Here is a 22,930-nt window from a genome sequence, read left to right on the forward strand (position 1 = left end):
GGCTTTGAGGCTCTTGACCTGGGGTTTAATAGGAATTTCAGTGGTTTTGGAAGATACTACAGTTGTATAAATTTGCTCAGAGCTAAAGATTGGAATGGTGTCTTCTCTTTAAGAGAATAATTAACTTTTTAGCAATGTGCTTAATTAATCTGCAAATGAACATATTTGTATAAAAATGTTCATTATCGCCTTAACATTTTTTTTTTATTTTTTTTGAGACGGAGTCTCACTCTGTTGGACAGGCCGGAGTGCAGTGGCGCCATCTCAGCTCACTGCAAGCTCCGCCTCCCGGGTTCACGCCATTCTCCTGCCTCAGCCTCCCAAGTAGCTGGGACTACAGGTGCCCACCACCATGCCTGGCTAATTTTTTTGTATTTTTTAGAGACGGGGTTTCACTGTGTTAACCAGGATGGTCTCCACCTCCTGACCTTGTGATCTGCCCGCCTGGGCATCCCCAAAGTGCTGGGATTACAGGCGTGAGCCACCGCTCCCGGCCCATTATTGCCTTAACATTTTTTTAAAAAGAAAGTTGTAGCACTCACTCTAGCTGAGATAAAAGCCCTTGTAGTTTGTTTCTTCAGCCTCCAACACCATATCCAATCATGACCTCCCAATATTCAAATTATCAAACACCAATGTTTCTGAGTCAAACAGGCAGTTGTTTAAAATATCTTTATTCCCATTTACCAATAATACACAAAAACCATTACAATTGTCAGTGATCATATTTGTGACCTAATTTTTCAGAAATTTGGTTCTTACCCAAGTTTATTAAAGTTCCTAACTATAATGTGTTCACTGGCTTTGGAAGATCTTGGATGGATACTCTGTTGGCATAAAGCTCCTTTAGCCAACAAAAAAAAAAACCCTTTTCTGGGTGTATGGAATTTTTTAAAATTACTGAGTAATTAAATTTGAATGTGAAATACTGGAAACCCATTCTGTTTTTATTTTTCTCCAATTTAGAACTTGTGGCAGGAGAAATGTGCATAAATATTTGAATGTTTTCAGATGCGCAATCTATTGAAAGCAATAATTTATTGCACTTAAGACATGTTCATATGTGAGTTTTATATAAAGGTTAAAACTGCTTTTCACGAAGGTAAAGAATTATTTTAATTTAAAGTAAACACACACAAAAAAGGCAAAAATAGTCAATCAACACCATAAGGCATTGTTGTTTTTTCTTATAACTTACAGATACAGCAAATTTTCCAGTCCTTCGAAAGCATTTCTGGAAATCTTTCTGATGTGGTTGTTGTTCAGCAGACTGAAAAAGCAAAAACAAACAAATAATTTCCAAATGAGAAACAGACTCTGCAAACATTAAAATAGTTCTGCTAAGTATAGTGCTTTACACAACAGAAAAATATTTACTGACATGGTTCACTAAATTTGGAAATTTATACTTTAATTCCCTATTCAAAAAAGTGATATAAAACATTAATTTGTCGCAAAGACTTTTCAAAAATAATTTATATTTATTAAATTACCCTAAAACATTCCTAAAACAACATTGCAACCCAGAGGTAAAATTCTTGTTCTCCTGAAGCATAACATCTAAAAGGAAAATTATCAACATAGTCATGGTAACAAAGGAACATATTCCTAAACAGATGGAGAGTATTGAACACTCAGGCTTAAGCATCTTCCTTGGAAAAATAAATATCACAGATATTGACACACAGTAGACTTTCATTGTGTATTTGTTAAACTGTCAAACCAAGAGTCAATTACACCATAGGAAGTGAGGCTCTTATTATAGTAGTATCCAATGGTCCAAAAATGATTTCTAAAAAATCCAGGGAGAAAAATAACAGGTGGCAGAAATAAATTGAATTTGAACCATAAAACAAGTTACAGAAAAATCAACTTTCAGTAACTTTAAAAGCTTCAGTAAAAGCACCCTGGCAAATGAAAATTATAAATTTTTTTCTAGTAAAAACACTTAAAATTTCTTTCAAATTTAAATTATTATGGCATGTCTAAATATAGAGGGAAAGTCTGCTAATTAGATTGGCACACATGTTCCTGAATATTCTATAATGTCTAAAACCCTCAAAGCTTCTAAAAATCTACTGCCAAAGTCCAATGCTGGAGGATTCACTTTTAGTATATTATAAAATATTTGTTTTGTGGGGTTTCTGTATGAATGATTAGGAAAACAGAAGTGTTTTGGCCATTGGAGCAGGTGATTATTTCAGTTATTATGCACAATTTCACAGACAGCCTAGAGATCCTCAAGCTCATCTGTTCCTAACTGATTCACTGTAGGCCTCACTGTTAAATTCTCCAAACAGCATCTGAAGTGGCTGACACCTCACCGATGGCACCAGAGCCATTTCTCACCATTTATGACTGCCTAGTGTCCTGGCCATTGGGAGGCAGAACAACCAATCTACAGCTTGCATTGGAGGTGATGCCATACAGAGATAATGTCAATTTTCATGGATAATTCTAAGCTTCAGTCAATGAGCCATTCAACTTTATAGTCCACCATGTGTTCAAGGAATTTTTAAACAGGCTGAAAGCAATATAACTAGTTAATGTGTAATTAATACCAGACACAAACCTTGTCCTGGGAGAATTTGCTGTTTAGGTACTCTCTCATTCTATTGTTCAAAATCAATTAATGCACTTCTGTTAGGTCCCCAAACCACCACCATGCAAATATATTTACTTGAAGAAATGACTATTCTGTCCATCTTAGTCTATTAAATACAACATGCACCAATGCATGTAGAATAAACTATACATGTGTGTATACATACATATGTGCATGTGTGTATGTAATTTGCACGTCTGCTACGATGCGTGTGTATGTGTGGTATGTGACACATGTATATAGTCTCAACCTCATATTAATCACAGATCACAAAAAACAATTTGAGTGACTATTTTCTTAAATCTTGCAACGATGGTGCCTAGGAGAGAGAAACTGACTCATTTCATACAAAAGATGTCTTTGGGTATTAGTGTTAATTATCTTTCAAAGCCACAATTAGAAATGGAAAAGATATTATATACCATAATTAGTCTTTCTTCAGTATATTAAATGTGCTTGAAGCCTATGTTTCTGCATACTCTTTTAGAGTTATTTAAATTTTAACAAAAATAAAACATAAGATTTCAAAAAAATTACACTAAAATTGTGATGTGCATAACCTGAAGTACGAGATCAAACAATTTAACTTGTTTTCTTGAAATTTTTTTTATTGCTGACAAGAAACCAACTCATTAAAATGGCTCACAGTTGAATGTGTTTTCCAATCACAAGTACATATTTCTTGTCAAGTTTTATTCAAAGCATTATAGTTTCCATAAAAATATCTTTATTATAATTTTAATGGTTGGAACCTTACCCAAGTAATGTTTTGGTTAAGTGGTTATAGAAACTGTCATTTATGTTATTTTGTTTTATTATTCAGAAAGAAAATGCATTCAAAATTTATGAGTGGGTCTGCTAAAATTCAGGGCATAAAACAATACCTAACATTATTTCATCAAAAATCAGCACAAGCTTAGGGAAATTTGTGGCTGTACCCTATATCCTCATGATACCCATGATGCCAAAGGAACAAAACAAAACAAAAAAGAAGCAAGCAAAACTCCCAAGAAGAAAATGTAAAAATGTTACAGTTTTTATTGAGAAAATAAAACAATTTCTGAAAACAGGATCTCTGAATATGCTGATGATCAAACTTTTGGGGTAAAAGAGGAACCAGCAATATAGACCAATGGCCCAGTTTATTAGCTGTATCTTTTTTTGCTGAAACACAAAGCCTTACCCAGAGTATGCCCATATACACTTGCATATTTACTATTATAGAAATGTATACTGTGTGGTTGGAAATATTTTATTAAAAAACCAATAAGTGTCTGCTAGAAAAGATTAAGGCTATTTGCATAGTCATCAATTCATCAAAGTGTAAAATAAAAAATAAAAATAATAAAATTTATAAAGAAAAATAGAACTGTCTCCCACCTCACATAAAATTTCTACTAGGATAATGCCAAGATTTACTCCACAAGTGAATCATTATCTCTACATTTAAATACAAATAATATATTTTTTGTAAGGGGCAATCATGTTGGTCTGTTCCTGCTTGTTATGGTTATGCTTATTTTCATTTGGATACTCCAGAAATATGGTTCTGCTACTCTTAACATGAAAGGGTTGTGAACTTCATTTCTGTGCATACCAAAGTAAACATAGTATGAAACTTTCAATGAGCATAAACCATTATTCTGGAGTGATCTGCATAGTCATTAAGCAAGAGATTCATGGCAAAAGTCACCTATAACTACCCTTGATAATCTGTCACAGCCACAGAAAAATATTTATATGATCATAAACAATGCATAAATCATTTGCAGTTCAAAACTGTAAGAAAAAAAGAGGAAAGGGAACAAGGAAAGGAAGTCAGGCTGATTTAAAGAACATAAATTTATTATTTTTTCCAACTTTTATTTTAGATTCAGGGGGCATATGTGCAGATATGTCACCTCGGTATATTGCATGATTCTGAGGTTTGGGGTATGGATAATCCCATCACCCTGGTGCTGAGAATAGTACCAAATAGTTTTCCAGCCCTTGCCACCCTCCCTTCCTCTCCATTCTAGTAATCCCCAGTGTCTATTGTTGCCCTCATTATGTCCATGAGTATCCAATGTTTAGCTCCCACCTATAAGTGGAAACTTGTAGTATTTGTTTTTTTGGTTCCTGCATTAATTCACTTAGGATAATGACTTCCAGATGCATCCATGTTGTTGCAAGGAACATGATTTCATTCTTCTTATGGCTGCACAGTATTCTATGGTGTATATGTACCACATTTTCCTTATCCAGTCTACCATTGATGAATACCTGTGTTGATTCCATGATTTTGCTATTATGTAGAGTGCTGTGATTAACATATGAGCATATGTGTCTTTTTGGTAGAATGATTTGTTTTCTTTTGGATATATACCCAGTAATAGGATTGCTGGGTCAACTGGTAGTTCTGTTTTAAATTCTTTGAGCAATCTCCAACCTGCTTTCCACTGTGGCTGAACTAATTTACTTTCCCATCAACACTGTATAAGCATTCCCTTTTCTCCACAGCCTCACCCACAGCTGTTGCTTTTTTTTTACTTTTTAATAATAGCCATTCTGACTATTATTATAGAGGTAGTATCTTATTGTGGTTTTGATTTGCTTTCATCTGATGATTCGTGATGATGAGCATTTTATCATACATTTGCTGGCCACATGTATGCCTTCTTTTCAGATGTCTCTGTTCATGTCCTTTGCCCATTTTTATTGAGGTTATTTTTTTTTTGCTTGTTCAATTGTTTAAGTTCCTTAAAGATCCTAGATAGTAGACCTTTATCGGATGCACAGTTTGCAGATATTTTCTCCCATTCTGTAGATTGTCTGTTTACTCTGTTTTTAGTTTATTTTGCTGTGCAGAAGCTCTTTATTTTTATTAGGGCCCACTTGTTGATTTTTGTTTTCTTTGCATTTGCTTTTGAGGACGTAGTCAAAACTGTTCTCCCAATGCCCACGCCCAGATGGTATTTTGTAGGTTTTCTTCTAGAATTCTTAAAGTCTGAGGTCTTAGATTCAAATATTTAATCCATCTTGAGTTAATGTTTGTATACAGTGAAAGGTAGAGGTCAAGTTTCATTCTTCTACATATGGCTAGCCAGCTATTCTAGCACCATTTATTGAATAGGGAGTTTTTCCCCCATTGCTTATTTATGTCGACTTCATCAAAGATCAAATGATTGCAGGTGTGTGGCCTTATTTCAGGGCTCTGTATTCTGTTCCAGTGGGCTATGTGTCTGTTTTTGTACCAGTAAAATTTTGTCTTGGTTTCTGTAGCCTTCTAATATAGTTTGAAGTTGGGTAATGTGATGCCTCTGGCTTTGTTCTTTTTTTAAGATTGCTTTGGTTTTTGGGGCTATTTAGGGTTTCATATAAATTTTAGAATAGTATTTTTCCAATTCTGTGAAAAACTACACTGGTAGTTTGCTAGGAATAGCACTGAATCTATAGATCACTTTGAGCAGAATGTCCATTTTAATGGATATTGGTTCTTCCAATCCATGAGCATGGAATATTTTTCCATTTGCTTGTGTCATCTGTGACTTCTTTTAGCAGTTTTTTTGTTTTGTTTTCCTTGTAGAAGTTTTTCACTTCCTTTGTTGGATATATCTGTAAGTATTTGTGTGTGTGTGTGTGTGTGTGTGTGTGTCTACTGTAAATAGGATTGCATTTTTTTCTTTTTTTTTTTTTTTGAAATGGAGTTTCACTCTTGTTGCCCAAGCTGGAGTGCAATGGTGTGATCATAGCTCACCACAACCTCCACCTTCTGGATTCAAGCAATTCTCCTGCCTCAGCCTCCCAAGTAGCTGGGATTACAGGCATGTGCCACCACGCCTGGTTAATTTTCTATTTTTAGCAGAAAAGGGATTTCTCCATGTTGGTCAGAATGGTCTCGAACTCCCAACCTCAGGTGATCCATCTGCCTTGGCCTCCCAAAGTACTGGGATTACAGGCATGAGCCACTGTGTCTGGCCTAGGATTGCATTCTTAATTTGGCTGTCAGCTTGAGGGTAATTTATGTATAAAAATGCTACTACTACTTTTTGTATGTTTATTTTGTATCCTGAACTTTGTTATCAGTTCCAGAAGGTTTATGGTGGAATTTTTAGAATTGTAAGGCATAAAATCATACTGTCCACAAAGAGAGGTAATTTGACTTTTTTTCCTATTTTGATACCTTTTATTTCTTTTTCTTGCCTGATTGCTTTTGCTAGCACTTTTAGTACTATTTCGAATAGGAATGATGGGTGTTGGCTTCCTTGTCTTATTCCAGTTCTCAAAGGGAATGCTTCCAATTTTTGCCTGTTCAGTATGATGTTGGCTGTGGGCTTATCATAGATGGCTTATTATTTTGAAGTATATTCCTTCAGTGCCTTGTTTCTTGAGAGTTTTCATTACGAAGCGATGTTGAATTTCATCAAAAGCTCTTTCTGCATTTATTAAGATGATCATATGGTTTTTCTTTTTTAATTCTGCTTATGTGGTGAATCACATTCTCACATTTATTGATTTTCATATGCTGAACCAATCTTGAATCCCAGAAATGAAGCATATGTGATCATGGTGAACTAATTTTTTGATGTGCTGCTGGATTCAATTTGCTAGTATTTTGTTGAGGAATCTTATATCTATGTTCTCCAGGGATATTTGCCTGTAGTTTCATTTTTTATTGTATCTTTGCTAGGTGTGTGTATCAAGGTGATGCTGGCTTCAGAGAATGAGTTATGGAAACGTGCCTCCTCGATTTTCTAACATAGCTTTGAGTAGAACTGTCAACTCTTTCTCGTACATCTGGTAGCATTCAGCTGTGAATCCATTTGGTACAAGGCTTATTTTGGTTGACAGGTTTTTATTACTCATTCAATTTTGGAAGTTGATATTGGTCCATTCAGCATTTCAATTTTTTCCTGATTCAATCTTGGGAGATGTGTGCTTACAGGAATTTATCAATTTCCTCTAGATTTTCTAGTTTGTGTATATAGAGGTGTTCATAAGAGTCTCTGAGGATCTTTTGTATTTCTGTAGGATTCATTGTAATGTCTCCTTTGTCATTTCTGATTGTGCTAATTTGGATCTTCTCTTTTTCTCTTTGTTAATCTAGCTAGTGGTCTATCCATCTTGTTTGTCTTTTTGAACAACCAACTTTTGGTTTTGTTGATTCTTTGTATGGATTTTGGGTCTCAGTTTTATTCATTTCTGCTTTGATTTTATTTACTTCTTTTCTCCGGCTAGTTCTGGGGTTAGTTTGTTCTTGTTTTTCTCACTTTTCCAGGTGTGATATCAGATTGTTAATTTGAGATCTTCCTAATTTTTTGAGGTAGGCATTTATTGCTTGCAACTTTCCTCTTAACATTGCTTTTATTTTGATATGTTATGCATCTGTTTTTATTTATTTACAATAATTTTTTTGATTTCTGATTCATTGTTTACCCAAAAGTCATTCAGATTCAGAAACAAGTTGTTTAATTTCCATGTAAGGTTGTGGTTTTGAGAAATGAAATTGATATATATTTTTATTCCACTGTAGCCCAAGCATATGAGTTGCTATTCTTATATCAAGATATAATAAATTATATCTTATGTAAATTATATAATTTATATAATAAATTATATCTTACATAAATATATTATATCTTATATCAAGATATAATACAATTATATCTTGGTATAATTTTGATTCTTTTAAAATTCATTGATACTTGCTTTCTGGTCAAGCATATGGTCAATCTTGGGGTATGCTCCATATGCAGGTGAGAGAATATATATTCTGTGGTTGATCCATGGAGTATTCTGTAATGTTTATTAGGTTTAACTGGCCAAGTGTTGTGTTTAAGTCTATAGTTTTGTTTTGTTAATTTTCTGCCTTGATTCTCTGTCCAATGTTGTCATTGGGGTGTTGAAGTTCATGACTATTACTGTGTGGCTAAGTCATTGTAGATCTAGAAATACTTGTTTTATAAGTCTGGGTGCTCCATTGTTGGGTGTGCATATATTTAGGATAGTTAAGTCTTCTTGTTGAAGTGAACCCTTGGTCATTATGTAATGCCCTTCTTTGTCTTCATTTTACTGTTGTTGATTTAATCTCTGTTTTATCTGATATAAGAATAGCAACTCCTGCCTTTTTTTCCATTTGCATAGCAGATTTTTCACTAACCTTCTGCTTTGAGCCTATCGGTGTCATCATGTGTGAGTTGAATCTCTTGAAGACAGTAGATGGATGGGTCCTCTTTTTTTATCCAACTTGCCACTCTGTGCCTTCAAAGTAGGGCATTTAGAACATGTACATTCAAGGTTAATATTCATATGTAAGAGTTTGACCCTATTACAAAGTTGTTAGCTATTTGCTTTGTAGTAGTTTCTGTTGTGGTTTTTTTTTTTTTTTTTTTTTTTTTTTAATGTATAGGGTCTGTAGGCTATTCACTTAAATGTGTTTTATGGTAGTAGGTATCATTCTTTTGTTTCCATGTTTAGAACTTCATTAAGAATCTCATGTAAGGCTAGTCTAGTGGTGACGAGTTCCCTTAGCACTTGCTTGTCTGGAAAAGACTTTATTTCTCCTTCATTTATGAAGCTTATTTTGGAAGGATATGAAATTCTTGGTTGGAATCTCTTTTCTTTAAGAATGATGAAAATAGGCCCCCAAACTCTCCTCGCTTGTAAGGCTGTTAGCCTGATGGGCTTCCCTTTGTATGTGATTTTTTTTTTCTTGAGCATTGACTTTGGATAGTCTGGTGACTATACGCCTTGGTGATGTTTGTTTTGTGTAGTATCTCACACGTGTGCTCTAGATTTTTTGTATCTAGATGTCTACATCTCCAACTAGATTAAGGAAGTTTTCTTGAATTATTCCCTCAAGTACATTTTCCACGTTGTTTGCTTTTTCTCCTTCTCTCTCAGGAATACCAATAATTCATAGGTTATTTTCCTTTACATAATCCCATATTTCTTAAAGACTTCACTTATTTAAACATTTTCTTCCTTTTTTTAAATCAGATTATGTTAATTCAAAAGACCAGTCTTCAAGCTCTGAAATTCTTTTACCTGCTTAGTCCACATAAGTTTATTATTAAGTGAATTTGTTAACTTTTTTCTTTCTTCATGCATATTTCTCAAAAAAAGCAGATTTACATGTTAAATATAGGAGTGACAAATTCTAAGACTTCAAAATTCAAATGTTATTTGAAACAAATGTTATTTGAAAGAAAGATCTAGTTATTCCGAAAATTTATTTTAAGGATCATGTGTTTCTTTTGATGTACATTAGCTTAAAAAAATCCTTTGTCTCATATTTTCACTTCGTTGTGTATCTTTTCTTTATCAACTTATTAAAAACCCTTTGTAAGCAAAAAATTAAACATTTGTTTATGTTTTAGAATTATTTTTTCAAAGTTTATGTAATTTCTACTTTTAGCTTTCTTTATTGTTTGTATTATACAGATGTTTTAAATTTTTATGTTATAAAATTTATTGTTCTTTTTCTTTATGGCTTTGGATTTTGTATCATACTTAGGCTTTCCTGAATCTAAGATTACATTAAAATCCCAATATTTTTCTTAAGCTTTATAGTTTCATTTTAATGCTTTAATCTCTGAATCATCTTGAATTAATATTTTTTCCAAATTATTTACATATTATCATTACTATTGAGTGATATATTTATAGTTTCCCCTGTGATATGCAATATTAATGTAATTATATGCAAATCTCCAACATGTATCTGGTTCCCTTTCTAGACATACTGCAATGGAAATATTTCCAATATTATTGTTTTTTAATATGTTACTCTTTATATAGGATAGTTTCTACCCCTCTTTTCTACTATTTTAATCATTAATTTTAAAGATTTTTTTCTGGGTATATTTTAGGAACATCCTTCAAGCTTCAAAAATTTCCTTTGCATATTTTTACCAATATTCAAATTTTACCATATTGACTTTACCTATCTAACAACATCATTCATTTTTCTGCTTATCTAAACCATCTTTTTAATCTTAGTATGTTTTTGAAGTAGTCACCTTGTGTGTGCTATGTGTTTCTTAACGAGTCTATTGATACTTCTTATATCTTCCAGTTTGCTAAGTTGGATATTTTCTTTCATCGTATTTTGTAACAGATGACTTTTTGAATATAGGATATTGATTTTTTCTTATCAGTTGTTACTGTATTTCCTTATTATATTTCCTTATTGTTTTTAAGCATTTCTAAAGTGAATGTGGGTTGCACTATATAAGCATATCCTGTAATGACCATGATTTTTTGCTCTCTTTTCCATAATTATAATTTATTTCTATCCCAGACCTAATAATACTAGATAATATATCTTTAAAATGAGCTTTCAAATAATGATGATAATGGACATTCTTTGAGAGTTTTGCCCTTAATAATTATGATAGTTTCAGACTAGTCAGGTTGGAAGAGAAAAAATTGTAAAGAAAATATTTACCAGGCAACTCTATTACTAAATCAGGAAACAGGGCAGTGACAAAGTAGTGTCCTTTTGCTCATGCTTTCTCTTACCACAAGTAATCACTATCATAAGCATTACTAAAGATATGACTTTTTTTTAGATCTATACCAAAACCAAAGAAGTAGTACATTTTTCATAATACTGTCAACATATCATAATTGCTTTAAGAAACCTTCCCCCAAATTATAATAAAATTAGTTTGTTAAATTATTCAATTCCTAAAATCCATTACTAACACTTAAATATTTACCCATAAATTTAGGCTTCTAAACAGTTTTAGGTCTTTCTGTTATTTTCAGACATTATTAATTTCAAGACTTTTTACCATCCTGTATCTGGATACACAATACATCCGTATATACATCCAAACAGACATGCAACTGCTATTGTGTCATCTTCTGACACACAGAGCAAATATCTCGTCAGAGTTTGTATACTATTAGGAATATACATCATCACATGACTTCCATTTTAGTAGAACTATAATGCTACCATGTATCACATAAGTAATCCATGACAATTATATAAAAGTTAGAAAATACATATTTGCCCAAGTAAAACTAAAAGAAACAACACTATTCAGAAATACCAAGTTAATTTTGGTAAATATCTTCTAAGTTTTAGAATTACCTAATATTTATAAATTGCCCATGATCAGCAGCTAGTAATTTTGTATTTTCTTATATTTTTGCTTTGTACCATACAAAATATAAATATTATTCTAGGACATATTTATGATAGATATAATGACATATACTAAGTGAAAAGCAATTATTTTCTCTCATATGGACATATAGGTCACAAGATTAAATAATTTTGAATGAGTCAAGATGAGAAACTATCAATTTGATAAAGTAATTTTAAAGAATTGCTGAAACATAAAAGAGGTCAGATTGGTTACTATTTTCCGAGACTTCCTGGTCTTTCTTCCAGGTTTGGCCATATGACTATTTGTTGCCAGTGGGTTATGGTCATATGCTTTATGTAATTTTAAAAGAAAAAAAGAAAGAATCTGAATTCAAAAATGTGAAATGCATACAGACAGAGTCATTATTAAAATTATTAATATAAATATTCATTATTAAAAAGAAAATCACAAGGCCATGTTTAATATCAATCTGCTAAATACATTTTAAAATCTAAGATCGAAGATGAGGCTCTTAAATGTGTGAGTTTAATAATGAATCATTTAATTTCCTAAATGTAGAATAAAAGAAAAATTATAGTTAGATGTTGTTGGATTTGAATGTGTCCCCTAAAAGTTCATGTGCTGGAAACTTAATCCCTCTGTTCTCATGAATAAATTAATGGATTAATGAGGGCCCTGCCCATTGAGTTAATGGTGCTATCAAAGGTGTGGGTTTGTTATCTCCCTCATGAATGAATGAATATTGCTATCACAGGAGTGGGTTCATTATCTCCGGAGTGGCTTTGTTATAAAAACGAGCTCTCTGACTCTCTTGCTCTTGCCCTCTCACCATGTAATGCCCCCTATCATGTTACGAGGCAGCAAGAAAGCCCTCACGAGATGCTAGTGCCATGCACTTGGACTTCTCAGCCTCCATAATTGTAAGAAATTAATTTATTTTATTCATATATTATCTTGTTATAGCAACATAAAATAGACTAAGATCTCTTTTCAAAAAAAGAAAAGATGCCAGATGCCATGAGATTATGAATTGTGATAAGATTAACATTCAGCAAACGAAGAAAATCTCCTGTTGTTAAATTACTCATATATGTGCCATGAGAGGCTGAAGTGACATTGCCATGGAGTATCATAGAGTTTTAGACATAAAGAGATCTCAAAAGTTATTTAACTTTGAATTTTTTGTCTGTTTTGGCTTTTATGATAACAAAACTAATGAAACATGAATTTATCTCTCATCATAGCATATTTTTAGGGAATGGGTCTATTTGTGCCTGCTAGCAGCGGATCCTTCATGTTCCACGGGGAATGCAGAACATACGATGCTTTCTGTTTGTGGTTCTTGCATAGCTCATTGTAAAAGGCAAAATACAATTAACCTTTAGGTATATGCATTTGCCACAAGTAGAAATAATACTCTAACTATAAAGTTCTTTAACCAAACTTTTAAAAGCAGAGTTTTAAAGAAGTTCAAACTAGCCTTTAACATCTAGAACTGTGCTGCCCAACTGAAATATAATCTGAGCCACAAATGCAAGTCACATATGTGATTTCTAATTTTCTAGTTGCCACATTTTAAAAAAGTAAAAAGAACCGGGTAAAATTGATTTTTATGATAATATCTTTATCTAATCCAATGTATTGAAATGATTATCACTCTAATGTGTAACCAATATAAAAATTATAAATAAGATATTTTATATTCTTATTTTCAGATGTCTTTGCAATCTGAATGTCTTTCACACATACAACACATAGCAACTTGGACTAACTACATATCAAGTGCTCAACAGGCACCCACCTGTGGCTTATACATTTGGCTACCATATTGGACAGCATAGTTCTTTTGCTCACTGTCAACAGTCTCCTACAAAATCTTTCCTCTCTAAAAATGTCCTATAACCCAGGAAGAACTCACATCACCATCACCTCTTCATGCAAAGTAAAACTTATGTGTTTGGGATTTTTTATTCTGATACAATAATGTACTTAAATATATTGTGGAATACAATTTACTTGATCCATATCTTTAACTGAACACTTCAGAAACCAATATTTATTGACTCTCAGGCTCCATGATCCCATAGACTGATCTGTATAGTAGTGGACATGGGAAATGGGGAGGGACACAGCTAGAAGCACTTTCCTAAACTCTTCAGATGATTGTCCATATGCAGCTCACAGATCTCCACCTGCCAAACATCACATGCCATTTTTGAGAGTTAATTGGCACTAATAGAAGTAATTACTATGATCTCATTTGCTTCTTCCAGAGCCTTCAATCCCTAATGTTCATAACAAAGGAGGCATGAAGCCCAGTTATTCTTGGCTCTTGGGCTGGTTGTGATCATCATACCTTAACCAATTTTCTACCCACATTGCCAGTAAGTGCTGGGGCTGCTAACCGCAATTGTTGGGAACCCACTCCACCTCTCCCCACCAACACTGCTTGGCACTGTAAGAAAGCAGAGAGGGGCCAGGCGCAGTGACTCATGCCTGTAATCCCAGAACTTTGGGAGGCCGAGGTGGGTGGATCACCTGAGGTCAGGAATTCCAGACAAGCCTGGCCAACATGGCAAAACCCCATCTCTACTGAAAATACAAAATTAGCCAGACATGGTGGTGCATACTTGTAGACCCAGCTACTTGGGAGGCTGAGGCAGGAGAATCGCTTAAGCCCAGGAAGCAGAGGTTGCAGTGAGCCGAGATGGCACCACTGCACTCCAATCTGGGCAACAGAGTGAGACTCCATCTCAAAAAAAGGAAGAGAGGAAGGAAGGAAGGAAGGAAGGAAGGAAGGGAGGGAGGGAGGGAGGGAGGGAGGGAAGGAAGGAAAGAAAGAGAGAGAAAGAGAAAGAAAGAAAGAAAGAAAGAAAGAAAGAAAGAAAGAAAGAAAGAAAGAAAGAAAGAAAGAAAGAAAGAAAGAAAGAAAGAAAGAAAGAAAGAAAGAAAGAAAAAGAAAGAAGGAAGGAAGGAAGGAAGGAAAGAAGGAAAGAAGGAAGGGAGGAAGGAAGGAAGGAAGGAAAGAAAGGAAAGAAAGAAAGAAAGAAAGAAAGAAAGAAAGAAAGAAAGAAAGAAAGAAAGAAAGAAAGAAAGAAAGAAAAAGAAAGAAAGAAAGAAAGGAAGAAGAAAGAAAAAAAGAAAGAAAGAAAGAGGCCGGGCGTGGTCACTCACACCTGTAATCCCAGCACTTTGGGAGACCGAGGCAGGCAGATCATGAGGTCAGGAGATCAAGACCATCCTGGCTAACATGGTGAAACCCCGTCTCTACCAAAAATACAAAAAAGTAGCCTGGCGTGGTGGCGGGTGCCTGTAATCCCAGCTACTGGAGAGGCTGAGGCAGGAGAATGGCGTGAACCCGGGAGGCGGAATTTGCAGTGAGCCGAGATTGAGTCACTGCACTCCAGCCTGGGCGACAGTGCGAGACTCCGTCAAAAAAAAAAAAAAACAAAGGAAGGAAGGAAGAAAGAAAGGGGCCCAAAGTCATGATGTCATCAGGCTCGTCTCAGGACAACTTTTTCATTGACTTCCTGGTTTCGTTTTTATTACAAAGCCACAGAGCATTAATAGGACAAAGGTAAAGAGAAAGTATTGCGAGCCGGGCGCGGTTGCTCACACCTGTAATCCCAGCACTTTGGGAGGCCAAGGCGGGCGGATCACGAGGTCAGGAGATCCAAACCATCCTGGTTAACACGATGAAACCCCGTCTTTACTAAAAACACAAAAAATTAGCTGGGCATGGTGGTGGGCGCCTGTAGTCCCAGCTACTCGGGAGGCTGAGGCAGGTGAATGGGTGAACCCGGGAGGCGGAGCTTGCAGTGAGCCGAGATTGCGCCACTGCACTCCAGCCTGGGTGACAGAGCAAGACTCCGTCTCAAAAAAAAAAAAAAAAAAAAAAAAAAAAAAGAGAAAGTATTGCACTGAGTGAGGCCTAAGGAAAAGCATATGTTTTCTCTGAATGTAATTTTATGTATAACTCTTGAATATGAAAATACTCAAATTGACGAGGTGGTCTCTCAAGCCACTTACCCCAGTCCTCTCCCAACTCTATCAGGATTAAGTGGAAAATTCTAGAGATTTCACTGTTAGCATCTCCTTGTTCTCATAAAGGCATCTTTAAGGATTTACAGTTCTCTAAGGATGAATGACAACCTTGAAAGAGAGACTCCAATGCACTGCAGGGAGCAGTATTTAATAAATCAAGGTCATGTGTTCTAATTCTCAATAAATCTTCTTGATTACTTACTATTTTGGAGTTTGACTTTTCCCATTTGTAAAAAAGAAAAAGTAATAACAACTGATATCACACAGTTGATTAAAATATTGTGCGTAAGAATAAAAAACTAGAAAAAATTCAAGTGGTAATTTATAAAGTATGAGGACTCCAGTGGGGGCAGGTGGTAATAGACTACCTGGAAATATGGGATTGTCCTTGGGAGGACACATCAGGAAGTGTCCTCTAGCCCGGGGTCCTTGACCCCTGTGCTCTTAACCTCTGGGGCCACATAATTCCATGTTGGGAGGGGTGATGTCCTGTGATTGTAGCGTGATTAACAGGGTAAATTCAGAAGTGGGAACCAGGTAGCTAAAGTGAATTAAGCCAAAATGGGTCAACATGGTGACAGAGATGAATAGAGTTGGTAGGAAATAGGAAACAAAGGTGAAACACGCATAGATGGACAAATGCAGGTGGAAGGATAAATCCAAGAACAAGAATAACATGGGAAGAAATGGGAAATCTCAGAAAGAGTTAAAGGGAAAATAGCAGCGAGAGTTGTGAAAGCAGAAGAAATTATTCTGGAGGGCTGCTTACTGCTTGAAATGCCTTTTGTTTCAACTTGTTCTTCACAGGATTTGGGGAAGCTCTCAACATTTTAAATGTACAGAGAGAAGCGCTTCTGGCATCACCAGCTAACAACCAGATAACCAGATCACACCTGGACAATTTCTGGGAACTGGGAGTTCTCTGTCTCACTGTCTATGTTTGCAAAGCCCCGTTTTTCACTCGCTTGTCACCATTTGCTGAAGGAGATCAAGTTGCAAGGTCACGTTACTGGCCTTCTATTAATATAATAATCTTTCCATTTTTTTCACCATGCAGTTCTAGCAACCAGGAATAGGTATAATAATTCGCATTTAATTAAAGTCAAAGAAAAGAGAGCGCAAGAATTTGTCCACAGGTCAAGTTCCTTTAGGTGGTTACCCTAGAGGCAAATTACACCTGTTGGTCCTTGTGAGAAGAGACACCCATTTTAAGCAACAAGAATCCTGTGCCATTTGGGACTAACTGGGCTTGGAGTCCACATTAGATTACATTGTTTCAAGTTCCTTAGGCATCATTAGCACCATCCATAATTGTGGAGCTATAAAGAATACATTTTTAATAAACTAGTGTGAAGGTTTTATTTACAATAGTATATAAATATTAGAAATTAAAAACTATACATTCGCTATTATAATTCTATTAGTATTCAGTCTTCAGGACACCAGTTATTAATAGATAGACCTTCCCCTCTCTTTATATCAAAATATTCCTGGAAGAAATTTAATAGAGAAACTATTTTAGGGAGGAGGGTGAGTATATTTATTCATTTTCTATTGCTATATAACAAATTACCACCAATTCAATTGCTGAAAACAATACTTCTTTATTATCTCAATTGGTTTAGGAGTACAGGCATGGCTCTGTTGCATCCTCTGCTAAGGGTCTCACCAGGCTGAAATCAAAGTGTGGGCCAGGCTGAATTCCCATCTAGAGTAAGGGTCCTCTTCCAAACTCTTTCAAGTTGTTGTCAGAATTCAGAACTTTGCAGCTGGAGAACTGCAGCCCTCAGCTGCTACTGGCCACACTTCTCCATAGGCATCTCATGGCATACTCTGTTTCTTCTTCCAGCCTCTTTTAAAGAGCCCATCTGGTTAGGCCAGGCCCACACAAGATGATCTCCCTTTTGATTGACTAAAAGTCAATTCACAGACCTTCACTAAATATGAAAAAAATCTCTCCATCTTTGCAGTAGTGTGAGTAATCACAAACACTGAGTCTAAGCAACATGAGTGACATGAGTGATGCCCATCATATGCAGAGGTCCTGTCCACATTCCAGGGCAGGGTCATTGTATGGGTATTAGGGGGTCATCTTGGAATTTCTCCTATCACCTTGAGTTTGGGATTAGTAATTGAGGCAGATTGCTTGACTTTATTTGCATATCCAATCAAAATATTATTTTTATTATTTTAATTAGCATGCCATATAATAATAAAAATGTTAAACATGAAAAAACTATGTTTTATTTAGGGATATATGACACCCTTATTAGAAACAGAAATAAGTATTTAGAAATTTAAAATAGCAATTTCAGCATAGCAGTTACTTTTATCATGAAAAAAGAGGATGCAATTGGGTTTATTGTTGGTTTGTTTTTTAAGTGGGATGGTAGTTACATGAGTGTTTATTATATTGTTTAGACCTTTTAAGGAGTCTTAACTATTTTATGATAAATGTTTAAATACAGTGATTAAACGCTTTTTTGTGTAATTGACTCTGTTTTCAAAGCTATATGACAAAGCTTCTGCCTTCAACAATCTCAAAAATCTAACAAGAATCAGAGAAATAAGAAATGACAAATGTCCTACAAATTTTTGTGTGAAAAGGACTATGGGATAGGTCATGCACCCAAACCAAGGTTTGAATGAAAGAAGCAGGAAGTTTCCCAGGAGGGAGCACGGCACTCTGGAGGAGGAGTGGGAACTGTCTGCTGAGTGGGAGGGGCGAGCCCAGAGATTCCCAGGAGGGAGCACAGCTTTCTGGAAGAGAGGTGGGAACTTTCTGCAGAGTAGGAGGAGAAAAGCCAGAGTTTCCCAGGAAGGAGCACAGCACTTTGGAGGAAGGGTGGGAACTGTCTGCAGAGTAGGAGGAGCGAGGCCAGGAGCAGCTGGGATGCTGAAGGGAAGGCCTGGGGCACCAGCGATGGGCAGCTTGGAGGGGGCTATGGGGAAGCGGGGAAGCCAGAGGAGCAGATGCAGGCAGATCTGGAAAGACCTGGGTAACTCTGCTATGCTTCCCCTTCTTCTCTTGAAAGCACTGGGGACTCAAGAGTCCTTTAACCAAAGGAATAATGGTACTGACAAATATCGACCTGGCAACAGGATAAAAGTGGGTTCCTTTGTTAGTTTGAATTGGAGGGAGGTAGAGGAAGGTAGAGGAAAGGAGGCTGGAGTTTTGAAGAGCACATTGGTGATTTTGCTCCTCGCCTCCACTCCTCCGCTCTTTCCCAGCAACCCTGTCCTGTTCTGTAGGGCCTGGTTCCTCTGTCCTCTGACCTCCAGTTGGCTTCACGAAATGGGCAGCAGCAGATATAGGAGGAGAAAAGTGAGTAAAATTGAGATATTTACTCCTACCTACAGATTTGTGGGGGGCTAACAGCTGCTATCGAAAAGCCCACAGTTCATGCTGAGTATCTCTCTCCATGCAACTCTCTGCATCTCTATACCTGGTGTTTGCTTCTTCCCCTTGTCCCTTTAGGGGTGGTAAAGTCTGCCAGGCATGGTTCTATGGTCTGAACATTTGTGCCCCCCTCTGCCCCCAAATACCTGTGTTGAAATCCTAACTCCTAATGTGATGGTATTAGGAAGTGGGACCTTTGAGAGGTGATCAGGTCATGAGGGAGGAGCTCCCTTTAATGGGATTAGTGCCCTTATAAAAGAGACCCCCACAGAACTCCCTCCCCTATTCCACCATGGGAAGACACAGGGAGAAGTTGGCAGCCTGCCTCCTGGAAGAGCCCTCGCCAGCCCCTGGCCGTGCTGGTGCCCTGACGCAGGACTTGTGGCCTCCAGAACTGTGAGAAATAAATTTCTGTTATTCATAAGCCACTCTATGATATTTTGTTATATAACAGCCTGAATACACTAAGACAAATGGGATATTGCATTTTTCCTTGTTTTTCTACACCATGTCTGAACCTTTGTGAGAGTTCCTTAACTAAATTCTCTTCAGAATGCCCAATCTGTATGTCATCTGTTTCCTGTCAGCACACAGGGCACCTAACTTGGGAGGTTACTGCTGCGATGTAAGGCAGACCCGGCAAGGACCTAAACTAAGGCTGCAGATAGGGAGAGGAAGCATCAGAAGGATTAGATGGAAAATTGATCACAGCTGATAAGCAATTGACTATGGGGCCATAAGTGAATATCAAAGGTTATTCTCAGGTTTCAGATCTGGATTACCAGAGGATGCTGTCACTGTTTACCAAAAAAAAATATATATATATGTATATACATATATATATTTTGTATATATATATGTATATATGGCCAGAGGGATGTGAAGATGTTAAGCCAGGGTTGATCATGAGTTCAGTTTAGGAGAGAATATATTTGAGGTGCTTTACAGGCAGCAAAGTGTAAATGCATTGATTCAGGTCTCAGGACTGAGATAAGGCCTAAAGACATAAATTTGAGCATTACTTGGTGTACAGGCAGTATGTGAAGACAAGAAAGTACACATGATCACCCAGAGATTTTAGGTAAAGAGGATCCAGGGAAACCTCACAGCTTAAGGAGCCAGAGGGGTCGGGGGAAGACAAGCTTGCAGAGAAAAAGATGATTTCAAGGATGGAGTGATCATTACTGTCAGAATTACTAAGAAGTCGAATAAGAGAAAAACTTGGCTGTCCACAATAATTTAGCAACTGCTTCTCATGGACGTTGACATATTGTAACTAAAATGTCACTTCCTCAGGTTGTCTCTATTTTTCTCCATTTTCTTCATAGGATTAATGATGATATTTACTTTTTATATGACAGGCTCACCCTCTAAAATGCAAACTCCATGAGGCATGTCTTCTGTTGCTTGTTCATCCTTACATCAGGGGAGCAAGCATGGTTGAATATGCATTGCTTAAGTGAAAGTCATTGAACCAGGAGGCCATTATTATCTTTTGATGTTGTCTCAACCTAACCATCATCCAAATTATTCTATTTATGTAGTGTTAGGTGCCCCAGTCTCTCTGTCCTAGGTTTCTGGGCCTGAAACAAAGTGCGCTGAAGAAGCAGGAAGTGATTCTGCACTGCTTGTGGCATTAGCCTCCCTCCCACCTGATGGTAGTGCCATCTTCATATTTTGTACACTATTGACTAAGTGAACAGCTATTTTCATGTATTCCTTTAAGGAAATGATATGTCAGAAATAACTTTCAGAATTATGGAATCTAAGAGCAACAGATCAGTCAGCACCAGTCATTCTCTTATAATTTATCTTCCATTACTCTACCGATTATTTCAGCCAGATTAGTGTTGTTAAATTAAGATTAGCCTAAAGCTGTCCCCTTACATATTTCAAGTTTGGCCTAAAGGTTTCTTCATACATAGTGAGCTGTAACCTAACTGTATGTGTAAACAGACTGTAACCTACTCTTGTAACACGCAGTCGAGTCTCAGCCAATTGCAGGTGGCCAACTGTGCAAATAAGGCGAACTCCAAGCTATAACCAATCTGGCTGTTTCTCTACCTCACTTCCATTTACTATACCTTATTTTCCCTTTTTTGCCTATAAACTCTGGCCACATGGCAGCACCTGAATCACTCTGAACCTATTCTGGTTGGGAGTAGAGATGCCCAATTCACAAATTGTTATTTCCTCAGTTAAACTCTGTTAAATTTAATTTGTCTAAAGTTTTTCTTTTAACCCTGTATTATAGAGATCAACTTATAAATTCACTCAGATGATTTTTAAAATAGACTTTAGATTTTTTTACATTTTTATTATCTACAAGTTTTATGAAAATAATGATCATCTGCCTGTATCTGACATAGTACAAGAATTTAAGAAAAACTTAAATGTATCCAAAAAGGAAGGAAATATAAGACTCCTCAGAGGGCAACACGATCTGGAAATATTTCAACTTCTTAGTAGAAGAAATAATCTCAAGATAGAAACTTAAAAAGTACAAGATGATAGAAGTAAATATCTAAGCAAATAAAAAATTATCTCATTTTCAGTTAATTTGAACAAAAACAGATATTTTGGTTATTAATTATGTACTTCGAATTCCATTTTATAGTTGAACTTCAAAAAGTTTAATATTATATTATGTTCATAGAAAATCAAATGCAGATTTTCATACCTTTTCCTATGACTTCAATCAGACATGCTCAGTGGTTTTCTACTCAGAATGTGCAAGTTAATCTCTATGTTGTAAATGGCACAAATTTCCACTAGCAGTACAACATAAAATAGCATGTCTGAGCTCACAAACCTATTCCTTCTTACTGGCGTTTTTTAAATGCATGAGAATTTGCTCATTTAAAAAAAATCCTTGCCATTTTTTTCTGTTTCTCAGTCAACCTAAGAAGCTGACTTGTTATTTTTTCATCAGTTTCTCTATGAAAATTATATGAAATAGAAAATAGACAATACTATCTGTGTAAATGGTTTTTGCCCAACCATAAGTATTATGGGCACAAAAATATTTATTTCTGTGATGTCAGACTACACTATATTTTCTCTTGAAATACATATTTCAGAATTAATCAAAGCAAAATTAATTTTTTTAGCATTGTTAAAGTAGAGAATTCAAACTTAAAGAGTCTGGGGGGAAAAGAGAGGAAAAGGCTGGAAATGGAGTCACAAAGTCCTACATAAATCTATGTAAGGTGTTGCACCTAGAAACAGGAATTTAGTTTGAGAGTTATTTTATTCAATGTGAGTGAAATTTCAAAGCTTCAATCACTGGCAGGTTTCAAGTATTCATTTTAAGGTAATCTCCTTAAGACAGATTTTACCAATGATGAAAATTATTTAAATAACACACTATAACAAAATTATTGAAATAATCACTGAAATAACACATTTACAATTCATAATAAGTCAAAGATACAATTTGACAAATGAGAATTTCCAATATGATGTTGAGATCAGCCAGCTGCATACATTCCTTGCTCCTCAGTGTTGTAGCCCGTCAGTGCATGATGACAGTGCATTAGCATGGCAGCAAAGAATGGCCATCACCACGGCAGCCTGAACATGGTGCCACTATGAGACTGTCCATGCAAGTGTCACCTGCCGTCCACCACCCAGCCATTGGCTCTGCCCAGTGACTGCCTTTCTCTATCAAAGCAATGGCCCCACATGCTAAACCACAAAGATCCACTCCAACTGACATACAAAAGTATCTGGTGGGTGGGGTGGAGCCCACACCTGAGACGGACTAGCCTGGAGCAATTA

General features: G+C 36.0%; 1 protein-coding gene across 7 annotated transcripts in view; it reads right to left on the bottom strand.

The window, feature by feature from the left end:
- Nucleotides 1-22,930, bottom strand: part of PXDNL (peroxidasin like) — a 522,985-nt gene that overhangs the window by 276,420 nt on the left and 223,635 nt on the right. For all 7 annotated transcript variants that reach the window (XM_054561591.2, XM_054561594.2, XM_054561592.2 and 4 more), the window contains exon 3: nt 1,199-1,270. In XM_054561591.2, the coding sequence (XP_054417566.2) occupies nt 1,199-1,270 (72 nt within the window). The remainder of the gene's footprint in view (nt 1-1,198; nt 1,271-22,930) is intronic.

Source organism: Pongo abelii, chromosome 7 (assembly GCF_028885655.2).
Source record: "Pongo abelii isolate AG06213 chromosome 7, NHGRI_mPonAbe1-v2.0_pri, whole genome shotgun sequence".
NCBI classification, from domain to species: domain Eukaryota; kingdom Metazoa; phylum Chordata; class Mammalia; order Primates; family Hominidae; genus Pongo; species Pongo abelii.